The sequence below is a fragment of the Peromyscus californicus genome, unplaced genomic scaffold, assembly GCF_007827085.1.
Source record: "Peromyscus californicus insignis strain IS unplaced genomic scaffold, ASM782708v3 Scaffold_5__1_contigs__length_169319896, whole genome shotgun sequence".
In the NCBI taxonomy this organism is placed as follows: domain Eukaryota; kingdom Metazoa; phylum Chordata; class Mammalia; order Rodentia; family Cricetidae; genus Peromyscus; species Peromyscus californicus.
The window spans coordinates 104,507,030-104,519,137 of NW_026294573.1; the positions used below are offsets into that span (position 1 = coordinate 104,507,030).

At 39.6% G+C, this 12,108-nt stretch overlaps 1 protein-coding gene across 8 annotated transcripts in view; it reads right to left on the reverse strand.

The window, feature by feature from the left end:
- LOC128096280 (protein unc-13 homolog B) overlaps positions 1–12,108 on the reverse strand; it is a 207,862-nt gene that overhangs the window by 135,812 nt on the left and 59,942 nt on the right. For all 8 annotated transcript variants that reach the window (XM_052715657.1, XM_052715656.1, XM_052715653.1 and 5 more), the window contains one exon: positions 5,217–5,274. In XM_052715657.1, coding sequence (XP_052571617.1) covers positions 5,217–5,274 — 58 coding nt within the window. The remainder of the gene's footprint in view (positions 1–5,216; positions 5,275–12,108) is intronic.

Below are 12,108 nucleotides of genomic sequence, written 5' to 3' on the forward strand. Positions count from 1 at the left end.
CTCAACTCCAAACTAAAAAAGTGAGTTTAAAGCAATCTGCCTTCATATTGTCAGGTCTTTAAAAGTATTCCATTGGGTTTTGTCTGTTTTTGCAGTGCTGGGGATGGAACCTAGGTTCTTGTTCTACTGAGCTACATGCCCAGCCTAGAAATACAAATTCTTTGAAAAAAATCAGCACTGTACAGTAAAGTAAATATTAAAAAGTAGCTGGGCCGTGCTGGCGCACTCCTTTAATCCCAGCACTCAGGAGGCAGAAGCAGGTGGAACTCTGTGGGTTTGAGGCCAGCCTGGTCTATAGAGCCAGGACTGTTACACAGAGAAATTCTGTCATGAAAAACATAGATAGCTACTACCAAAACCACATTGAATATCATCTGTTTATGGGTATCAATTTTTCCTAGATAACTATAATCATATTAATATTTTTAGGATCCTACTTTAAATTTTTTCACATAAATATTCCTGTGTCTCAAAAAAAATTTACTTAAAAGCTACACATTCTTCCCCTGAACATCTAGTTTCCTTGAACACTTCCTATAGATTAGGGACAAAGTACCAGAATGTATGAGTACTCATCTCATCAAATCCTTGCAGAGGCTGAATCATTTTTGATTCATTTCTAAATTATAGCTGGCAATACTGTCATTAATACAGTGGGTAGGCAAAGCAGATATGTACAAAAACTGAGAACATCAGACTGCTGCTGAGCTTATTCACAGTGAGTCTATTAAGTGTGGCACCATGGTGTGTTACTGCATGCTTGGACACGCATAGACATACATAGAAATACCTTTATCGAAGAGTCCCAGTTAAATACTGTGAAGATCTAGGCACATTTATAAGAGAAATTATTCTACATAAACTTCTGATGTTTAGTCCCGTGGCTATAGTTCACAATTTTACTGTTTGTTGCCAAGCAGATTTGTACAAAATATGCAGATCAGACTACCATTTCAATATCTCCCATTTGAGAAACAAAAGGGATTCTAGTATGAAAAAAAACTCATATGTGGATAAGCCCTATAAAATAAGCTTGATGCTCTGAGGTTAAAGTATACAAAAAGCAAGTGGTAGTGGCGGCGCACGCCTTTAATCCCAGCACTCAGGAGGCAAGAGCCAGGTGGATCTCTGTGAGTTTGAGGCCAGCCTAGTGTACAGAGCAAGATCCAGGACAAGCACCAAAACTTCACAGAGAAACCATCTCAAAAAAACAAAAAACAAACAAACAAAAAAAAGTATACAAAAAGCAGCATGCTACCAACTCCAAATTGATGCCATATATGAGGAATATGTCTTAAGAAAGTATATTGAATCTCTAAAGTAAATATATAAAACCCAATCTGATAAATAGCCCAGGAAAGAAAGTAGTGTGATATTGTAGTGGTAACTGAGAATAATTTTTTAGAAATGTATTTTTTAAATGTATGTGTTTATATGCTCATACACACACACATGCACACATATGAGTACAGGTGCCCACAGAGGCTAGAGTGATTGGATCCTCTAGAGCTGCAGTTAATAGTTGTGATCTGTCCAACATGGGTGCTGGGACCTGACCTCTGGTCCTCTAGAAGATCAGCTAGCAGTCTTAACCAATGAGCCATCTCTCCGGCCCCAAAATAATTGCAACAAAAATACAAAGTCAATTTAATGGGAAAAACGGCCTTTTAAACAAATGATGTTGGGCTAATAGGCAATACATATACAAAAAGATCATCTTCAACTTTATTGTAGGCTAGGGATGTAACTCATTGATGCAGCACTTGCCTAACACACACAGGCCCTAGGTTTGGTCTCCAGCACTGAATAAAATAAAACAAACAAAAATGAGTTATCCCACTCTACATAAAAATGCAACCCATGCATCCTGACTCAATCATATAGGGAGACAAAAGGGGAAAAAATTTAGGAAGTCGGGGGAATTGAAATAGGACAGATACCATTGTAACATGAAATTTTGTTAAGTTATTAGGCATAACAGTGATTTTGGAATCCTATTTTAAGTTCTTTCCTAAGGCCAAAAACAAACAAACAAACAACAACAAAAAAAAACCTTTTAAGAATCTTAAACTTTACTGAGTAAGCTTGTTATTAATGATAACATGTCCTGAAATCTATTTGTATACATCATAGGACACAGCAAATGAATGGGTAATTTATGTTCTTAAGAACAGAGCTTCTCAGCAGGGTGTGGTGGTACATGCCTTTAATTCCAGCACTGGCAGATCTCTGAGTCCAACCTGGTTTACAGAGAGAGTTCCAGGACAGCCAGGGCTACATGGAGAAACCTATCTCGAAAAACAAACAAACAAACAAAAAAGAACAGACCTTCTCTCTGAGAGAGAAGTAAGATACATACATGAATAAAGATCAGAAAAAACAAGGATGTTAACTGGTGATACCAGATGAACATGGTGCGTGCCTGCGTTTGTGCGTGCTTGTGTGTGCGTGTGCACGTGTGTGCTTCCTAGCTCTACTCATTCCAAGAGTCAAGAAACAACAGCACTCCTGGCAATGACCTAGAACTAGTTCTAGAATCTAAATACCATTCCTCAATAAAAACAAGCAAAGCTTCACAGGAGAGATGGCCTCTTCTAAAACTAAGACAGGAAAAAGAAGAAGATCCTAGAACATTTATTTGTGTAGCAGACAAGAAAGTGATCAAGAATGACAGGACTACGAATCCAGAAGGGCAAACGGACCTAGGACACATTTTAAAGGAACACCCATGAGCTCAGAGAAGGAAGTACCCTGTGCAAGGTCACACTGCAAATGGTCGTGGTAGCTAGTGACCAGGTTAGGCTTCCTTGAGATACAAGCACACATGCCTCTGCTAAGGTTCTGGGTCAGCCATTGGTAGAAAAGAGATGAAGACTGCCAGGGGCCCCTAACGCCCAAAGGTCTGGAACCCCTGAATACAGTAATAGAAGACATCCGGTGAGATGCACTGAAGTTCCAGACCGACCCTGAACCTCATCAGGCCTTTGAACTTGTGGTGCCTTCTGACTGGAACACACTCTCTACAAAAAATTATTAGCCTGTGTTGGCCTCTGCTCAAAGGCCATCTTATCAGAAGGTCCACAGTTATATATATATATATATATATATATATATATATATATATATATATATATATATATATATATATATATATATATATATATATATATATATATATATATATATATATATATAAAACAATAAAGATTGCTCAATGAACTGTTTAAGCAACATTTCTTTAAGATTAAGATTTTTTTCAAATAACGACACATGAAGAAGCAGGCAGGATACAGGAACAGGGCTTCACAGCAAAATAAAACTATCACCATAATGAAAACCATGATTATTTATCACTTTTTATTTCCTCCTACCCATGTGGCATTGCTCTCTATTTCAACTGCACTTCATCAAATGAGTTCAGGAAGAAGGGATTTAAACATGTAATCATCTCATTTGTTTCTGACTAGCAATCCTGAAAAAGGGTTTGAGACCAAAAAAAAAAGTCAAAATTAACTCATTGCTATGAGTTTTGGGAAAGACTTCTAGATTCTAGCTTACAGCCTGATCTTTTATTCAGACTCTTCCAGCTTTCTATGACCCTAAATATTTGATCCTAAATAGGAACAACAGCAGACGGTCACAACAAACCACATTAAAAATTGGTTTTCTTACCTGCACCGGTCTTAGTTTTATCAAGAAAGAGTATCACAGCATGTACAAACTATGAATGGAGGTTTTTCTCTGACTATAAGAAGGAAGCGGTGTAACACAGTGACTCCAGATAGGAGCTATGGACTAAGACTGTCTCAGTTTGAGTATTTGCTTCCCCGTTTATAATCTATGGGATTCACAGCAGATTATTTAATCTCTTTGTACGTCAGTTTCCTCATCTAGGCTATGGGAACAGTAGAGTCTATGTTTTAAGGTTATTGTGAAGAGTAAATAAGTTTCATAGAACAAGTAATAGTTAAGCTCTTAGAAGAATATCTGTGTATTGTAACTTTCCATATGTTACTTCTACATTTTTACTTTATTGTTCGACTCTTGGTTGGTTGGCTGACCGACCTGTGTCCCTATGGTTCTTCTTCTTCTTATTATTATTATTATGACAACTGCTACCACAGTCAATTTCAATCTGCAGGTGATGCAATTTGGCATTTGATTCAGGAAAATGAGAGCAAAGCAAATCATAACATATATACACACCACTACCACCACCACCACCCCGAGGGTGAAAAACTAAAACTCTACAGTAGTCCTTCAGTATCTCTCAACCAGTTTTGTAAGAACGTGAAGAAAAGTTAGCAACAGACTAATAATTCATGACTCATTCCCAGAAAGAACCTATGACCTGGACAAATTAATCTCAGAAGAAATGACATGTTCTCTTCCTTAGTTAATCATTTATTTTATTTTTTTTTTTTTAAAGATTTATTTATTTAGTACACAGCATGTATGACTGCTGGCCAGAAGAGGGCACTAGATCTCATTACAGATGGTTGGGAGCCACCATGTGGTTGCTGGGAATTGAACTCAGGACCTCTGAAAGAGCAGTCAGGGCTCTTAACCTCTGAGCCATCTCTCCAGCCCCCTAGTTAATCATTTATACAACTTTATTCAAGTTTACTATGAACTAAAAATTAAGCTAGACATGAGAAAAAGTTAGACATGGAATAATGTCTATGTCTTTTAAAACTTTGTGGGGTTTCTAATGACCTTTTTGCTTCTCTTTTCTTTTTCAGCACTGGGGATTAAACCAGGGCCTTGTGCCCATAAGGCAAACCCTCTACCACTGAGATCCATTCTAAGCCCCACAAAATGTCTGTATCAATAAAGTAGACACGAGTTCTATCAGTGCACACACATGGTACTCGGAAACAAAGACGAAACGTGAAGAAGACTACTGTGAAACAGTAAAGAGCAGGAGGGTTCACAGAGGTCAAACTGAGCCCTAAAAAAGACTAGCAGGTAAACAAGGTTAGATGGGGTAAAATCACACCCCACAGAATAAGAGTTAGCCAATGCAGGGCAGATACCACTGTCCTACTCCAGTACACAACCAAAAGACCCCTTCTGCAACTCATGGGTGGACAGAGAACTTCGGAACAGCTCTGTTTACCCAGCTCAGCTCCCCTAAACTCAGCACATGCCTCATTTGTGGAGACAGGACAGGAAGCTGCAAATAAGACTGATTCAGAGACAAATTTCTCACTTACAACACTGGGCGGCAGCAGTGGGCAACGGCTTCCTCTGGCTTTCTTCTTGACTAGAATACTAGAAGCAGAAAGGGGAAGAAAAAAATATATAGTAAGAGTTCCAAGTACAGAAAGGGGGAATCACTGCTACTTATAAAAATATTCAGTGTTTGACTTGGGTCAATTTTTTTACTGAACATAAACATCCTCCCTGAGGGCTCCTGGCCTAGGCTAGATCTTCAGTTATTATTATATTGGTGCTGCCTCAAAGCAGAACAGCAGAGGGACCATTCTGACCAAGAGCATGCCAGGAAGCTACAAAAGGCCTGGCCTTAGAGTGTTTCAAAGGGTTCTGTGCATGCCTGTGGTCAACATCTAGATTTCACAAACCAAATGCTAAAACTGAAAACCTCTATCAGGCTGTCTGCATATCTTTGAGTAACAGTGCTACTTCCCTTGCAAATGCTTATGGATATTGAAACTGCATATCTGAGAGTATACAGCTGGACTTCAGATATATCTGGTAGTTCCCTCCCACTCTAGCCTCTCCAGGGCCACCTACTACCACCACAACAATAACAAATGTACAAGGTAATGAAAATTATTTTCATTGCTACTTCATAACTGTAATTTTGCTATTGTTATGAATCATAGTGTAAATATCTGATATGCCGACAGTCTTAGGCAACCCCTGTGAAAAGGTCATTAGACCTCAAAGGGGTCATGACCCACAGGTTGAGAACTGCTGCTCTAGATCCTTTTGTGTCTACCTACAAAGTACTGGGATTACAGGCCTGTACTACCACGCCCAGGTAAGATATCTGAAGCATACACAAGGATGTGTAAGTCGTATGTAAATATTTCAACTACCAATATATGTTTTCCTTCCTTCTCCTCCTCCATCCCTCCTTCTTTTCTTCTTGGATATACGATATCTAACTTTTTGACACTGACATGCTGCTGTCATCTACAAATGTTAGACCACATTCAAAGCTATACTAGCACACATGTGCTTGTGGGCTGCAGGTTAGACATGCCTTCTTTAGGATAACATATCTATCTCTCAAAAAATTATGAGTAATAAATTTCCTTAGAGTAAAAATAGTCAAGCTTTATTTCTTCAGTGTACTATAAAATATATAATAATAAGGTCCTTAGGTAATAATAATATACTAATATGCGTTCACTAATTGTAACATGTATACCACACTAATGAAAGATGTTAAAAATAGAAAAAACTACAGGGTGGGGGTGGGAGAGAAGGGATAACTGAACCATCTGCTCAGTTTTCTGTAAATCATAGCTGTTTAAAAAAAAAGTCTGCTAAATTATTGTAACTGTAATTACTGCTTGATAGCTGTCTTGTTATATGTAATTTTACTATGTTAAAATGAAAACCTTCCCTTTTGATTAGACAGAAAAGGGGAAGTGCTGTGAGATGGTCTTTCTGTATGCTGTGAATATGTGTTGCTACCATTGATTAATAAGAAGCTGCTATGGCCTATGGCAAGACAAGACAGAGTGAGGTGAGTAATCCAAGAGAGATACAGAAAGAGGAAAGGCAGGGTGGGAGGAGACACCAGCCCACCACCCAAGGAACAACATGCCAACAGACTGGTAACAACACGGCCACATGGCAAAACAAAGATTAATAGAAATGGGTTAATTTAAGATGAAAGAGCTAGCTAGAAAGAAGCCTGAGCCATACACCAAACAGTCTGTAATTAATATTAAGCCTCTGAGTGATTATTTTATAAGCTGCTGTGGGCCAGGCGGGACATAGGAAAACTTCCGACTACACTAAATAAAAATATATGCATAAAATTCAAATGTACAAAGATTTAAAGTTTAGAAATAGAATAAAATTGTATTTAAAGATACAAAACCTTTACTATTTTCTACAGAGAAAATATTTTCCAGTTTCAAATAACCCTGGACTTTTGAATTATAACCTGTTTTTATGTTCAAAAAAAAGTCTGTATGATATAAAAAAAAAGAAAGAAAAAGAAAAACAAACAAACAAATAAATAAATAAATAAAAATAAAGATGCAAAACCTAGCCAGGAATGGTGGATGGTGGCACACACCTTTAATCCCAATAAAGGCAAAGGCAGGCAGATCTCTAAGTTTGAGGCCAGCCTGGTTTACATAGTGAGTTCCAGGATAGTCAGAGCTACAATAGTGAGATGCTGTCTTTAAAAAAAAAAGGATGCAAAATCTAGCTAAGAATCATTAAACTATGAGAATGATATTTGTTGAGTAGGATAAATACTTTAAAAATAAAGAACAAAGTACTCACTAACAATAATGATGACCTATTATAAAATTTATTTTAAAAAATATATTATTCATCAGGAGTGGAGAGATGAATCAGTGGTTTACAGCACTTATTGCTCTTCTGGAGGACCCAGGTTTGACTTCCAGCATCCCACACGGTGGCTCACAACCATCTGTAATCTCATTTCCAGGACATCCAATGCCCTCTTCTGGACTCCACATACACCAGGCACACACAGTATACAGCCCTACATGCAGGCAAAATATTCATACACATAAATAATATTTGTATTTATGGTTTAAATTTTAATTTTTTTAATATTTTTATTTTTATTTATTTTATTTTATTTTATTTTATTTTATTTTTTGGTTTTTCAAGACAGAGTTTCTCTGTGTAGCTTTGCGCCTTTCCTGGATCTCGCTCTCTAGACCAGGCTGGCCTCGAACTCACAAAGATCCACCTGTCTCTGTCTCCTGAGTGCTGGGATTAAAGGTGTGCGCCACCACTGCCCCGCAATATTTTTAAATTTTAAACAAGGAATTGTTTAAAAACCTATTATTGATTATTGGGGGAGGGGGGATCAAACAAAATAAATTTAAAATCAACATTTAAAAAAAAACAGTTTTCTCTCTGCTATGGTTTGAAGTTTGTGTACCCACAAAATTTACTTGCTGAAACCTAATCAACAATGTGACGGTATCAGAAGTGGGGCTTTCAGACATACGTAGATCATGAGGGTAAGGCCTCTTAGGAATGGCACTATCACCCTTATAATGGAGAGGTAGGACCTTGCTGGATGCAGAATGTCACAGGGGATGGACTTCAGGAGTGCACAGTCTCACCCTACTTCCAGTTCTCTGTTTGTACTTGTGTCTGAGATGTGATCGCTCGGCTTCCTGCTCCTGCTGTCACGCCTCCCCACCATGGTGATGCTGCTTTCTCTGGATCTCTAAGTTCAAATAAACTCTTCCTTCTCTAAGGTGCCTCTGGTCAAGACATTTCATCACAGCAACAGAAAGCAAGCTAGGACAGGAGTGAAGTGCTGCTGTGCTGTGAACAGCCTGACCATGCTAAATTAAATTAAACTAAGAAGGCAACTGAATTCTGTAAGCAGAGAATACTGAGCCATCCTAGTAGGTTCCTGGAAGGCAATGGTGCTGAAAACAAAGTGGACTGTATAAGTCTAGCTCAAGAGGATTCAGACAGATCAAGGTTTTTAACAGCAACTGGATAAAGAATCTAGCTGCCTTCTGCCCTTCAAGTGAAGTCGAAAGAAATACAAAATGTACAGTTTGGAGAGAAAGGCACTAAGTTTAATGTTACAGCCAAGGGCACTGGAAGAGAGGTGTGGTGGTTTGAATAGGTATGGTCCCCATAGACTCAGCTGTTTGAATGCTTGGCCCATAGGGAGTGGCACTATTAGGAAGTGTGGCCTTTTTGGAGTATGTGTGGCCTTGGAGAAAGTATGTCACTATAGATGGGGGTTTTGAGTTCTTATACACTCAAGTTATGCCCAATGTGGCACACAGTCTCCTGCTGCCTGTGGATCAAAATGTAGAACTCTCAGCTCCTTCTCCAGCACTATGTCTGCCTGCACACTGCCATGTCCCACCATGATGATAATGGAATAAACCTCTGGGACTGTAAGCCAGCCCCAATTAAATGTTTTCCTTTATAAGAGTTGCCATGGTCATGGTGTCTCTTCACAGCCGTCGAAACCCTAACCAAGACAAGATGTTGCAACTGTTACGAGATTACCACCCTTAAGAAGAGACCTGCTCTGCACTGGAACAAAGGGAAGGGTTCACCCAGGTCAAAACTTCACCCAGCTAAATCCCACCTTGTTAAAAAGAAAAGCCCTAGGGAATTCTCTGCTCCTACAAAACAACTGCAAAGAAAAACTGCTGCTAATGTGGTTCAAGGAGGACAAGGTCCATCCCAGATGGCAGCAAAATTTAGGAATATCATCCACATGTTGCTGGCTTTAAAGGCATGAAGGATGCAAGAGTGAAGGAGTTGTAGACTCTTCCTCTGTGGTTTCAGAGAGCCACTAAGGCCAGACAATGAGTAGCAAATGAGTCCTTGCATGAAGGCCAGGAGCGAGCAGGAGGTCCTGGGGAGCCATTACACACAGCTGTAAAAGTGAAGCCTGGATTGGAAGCCCCCAGATGTTGTAGCTGCCAGAGATATAGGATATCTTCCAAGAAAATTCAATACAGAGAGTATATTCAGCCCAAGAGAAAGATGTACATTGCAAGCAGCAAAGCTAGAGGGGCAGCGACCTTTTAAGATCTTGAGATGGAACATGAAACTACAGGATTTAGTTTGCTTTAGAGGGTTCCAATCTTAATTTGGTCCAGGGTTTCCTCACTATGCCTCCATTCTTCTCTTTTGAAATGGTAATGTATATTATATACCATTAAATGTTGGAAATATGTGAAATGCCCAGAAAAGGTTATAGAAAAACAGAATGTAGTGATTGTCAGTGGCTGAGGGAGAGGAAGAATCAAAGAGACATGGTTAAGGGCACAAGACTTTGGTATATGGTAATGAAAATGTTCAAAATTGATTGTAGTGCTATATACACAGACAACTCAGCAAATATTCTAAAAGCCACTGAATTATGACTCAATAAAGGTGTTAAAAACAAGGCAGCAGAACAGAAAATAAAGGTGTAGATGTAGTCCTTCTGCTCCCTAGAAAGTGAACAGGAAGCAAAAATTTCACAGGGACGGACAAGCATGGTGGTACAGACATGAAACTATAATACCAAGAGGCTGAGGCAGGAGGTCCACCGTGAAGTCAAGGCCGCCTGGGGGGCTATGTGATGAGCTCAATACCTTTCTGGTCAATACAAACAGATTCTGTCACAAAAAAGAAAAATCTCAGAGGAAGCTGGAAACTACAGACCAAGGACCATTATTACTATAACTTGTAAAATTTTGCAATATTTGTCATTTTTACCATTTAGTCCTTTTAACTGATTCTGCATAGTGACACAAAGTGAAGCCTATTAAGTAAAATGTGCAGGGTACACCCTTACCAGGAAAGCAAAGGTGGCAGAAGGCTGAAAGGCTATATAAACTAGTCCACAGCCAGGCTTGATGAGAACAAAGACTGACGCTTCCATAGAGAAGGAAAGTTAGGGTGTGGACCTAAATGGTTCAGGTGTGGACCTGAACATCCGAAGTACTTATGCAGCATAGTAACAGAAATGTAATGAAAAGCTGAGGATAGTGGTACATGCCAGCAATCTCGGGGCTTGGGAAGCTGAGGCAGGAGGATGGAGAGTTCCAGGTCAGCATGGGCAACTTGTAAGACCCTCTCTTCAAACAGTAATCAAAAATCCTGAAAAGAATAGTCTCACATATCCCAAATTCCATTTCATCTTTCAATAAATTAATTCAAGGTGGGTTGAATTATTTCCTCCAAAACTATACACTGAAGTTCTAACCTTAAGTAACTGTAAACATGAAGTCCAAGGCTGCATTTCAGACTCATTTTCTTCAACCATGTAATATTATCAAGTATTTGTACCTCAGATCTTTGCTTTCCCCTTTGTTCCATGGACCTTTCTACTTTCTTTTAGGCAGTGCTTTCCCAATTTCTTTTATTTCCCAGAATTCTATCATTCATGTGTCCCAAAGTTATGTCCGTATTCTTCCGACTTTCTCTATGCACCCTCCTGAGTAAGGTTTTCCTTTGCTGTGACTTCAACTGCTACTAATGTTGATGAATCCAGACTCTAGACCTTAGCTCCTCACCTGGTTTGACCCTGAACTTCAGATTTTCCTCATAGGTTGCTTCTTACACATTTCTCCTAAAATAGTATATATAAAATAGCACTCAAATGTTATTTAACAATTTGTTCCTTTTGTTTGTTATCTTTTTTTAAGAGATTTTCTATTCATTTTACATACCAACCACATATTCCCGTCCTCCCTCCTCCTGCCAACCCACCCCCCATTCCCACCTCCTCCGAGGCAAGGGGAGTCAGCAGAGCCTGGTACATTCTGTTGAGGCAGGTTGAAGCCCCTCCTCCCTGCACCAAGGCTGTGCAAAGTGTCTCACCATAGGCTCACACTAGGCTCCAGAAAGCCGGCTGATGCACTAGGGACAGGTCCCCATCCCACTGCCTGGGGGTCCACTAAACAGTTCAAGCTAAACAACTATCTCACTTATCCAGAGGACCTAGTCCAATATCATGGGGGCTTCTCAGCTACTGATCCACAGTTCATGTGTTTCCATTAGTTTGGCTAGTTGTCTCTGTACTTTTTCCAACCATGGTCTCGATATCTCTTGCTCATAATATCCCTCCTCTCTCTCATCAACTGGACTCCTGGAGCTCTGCCTGGGACCCGGCCATGGATCTCTGCATCTGCTTCCATCAGTCACTGGATGAGGGTTCTATGGTGACAGGGTTTTCAGCCCTCCAATCACCAGAGTAGGCCAACTCAGGCACCCTTCTTGACTATGGCCAGTAGTGGTGAAATCATCCTTGTAGATTCCTGGGAACTTCCCTAGCACTCTGCTTCTCCCTATTCCCATGGTGTCTTCATTTATCATGGTATCTCTTTCCTTGCTCTCCCACTCTGTTCCCATTCCAGTTCAAACCTCCCGCTCCCCTAAGCTCTC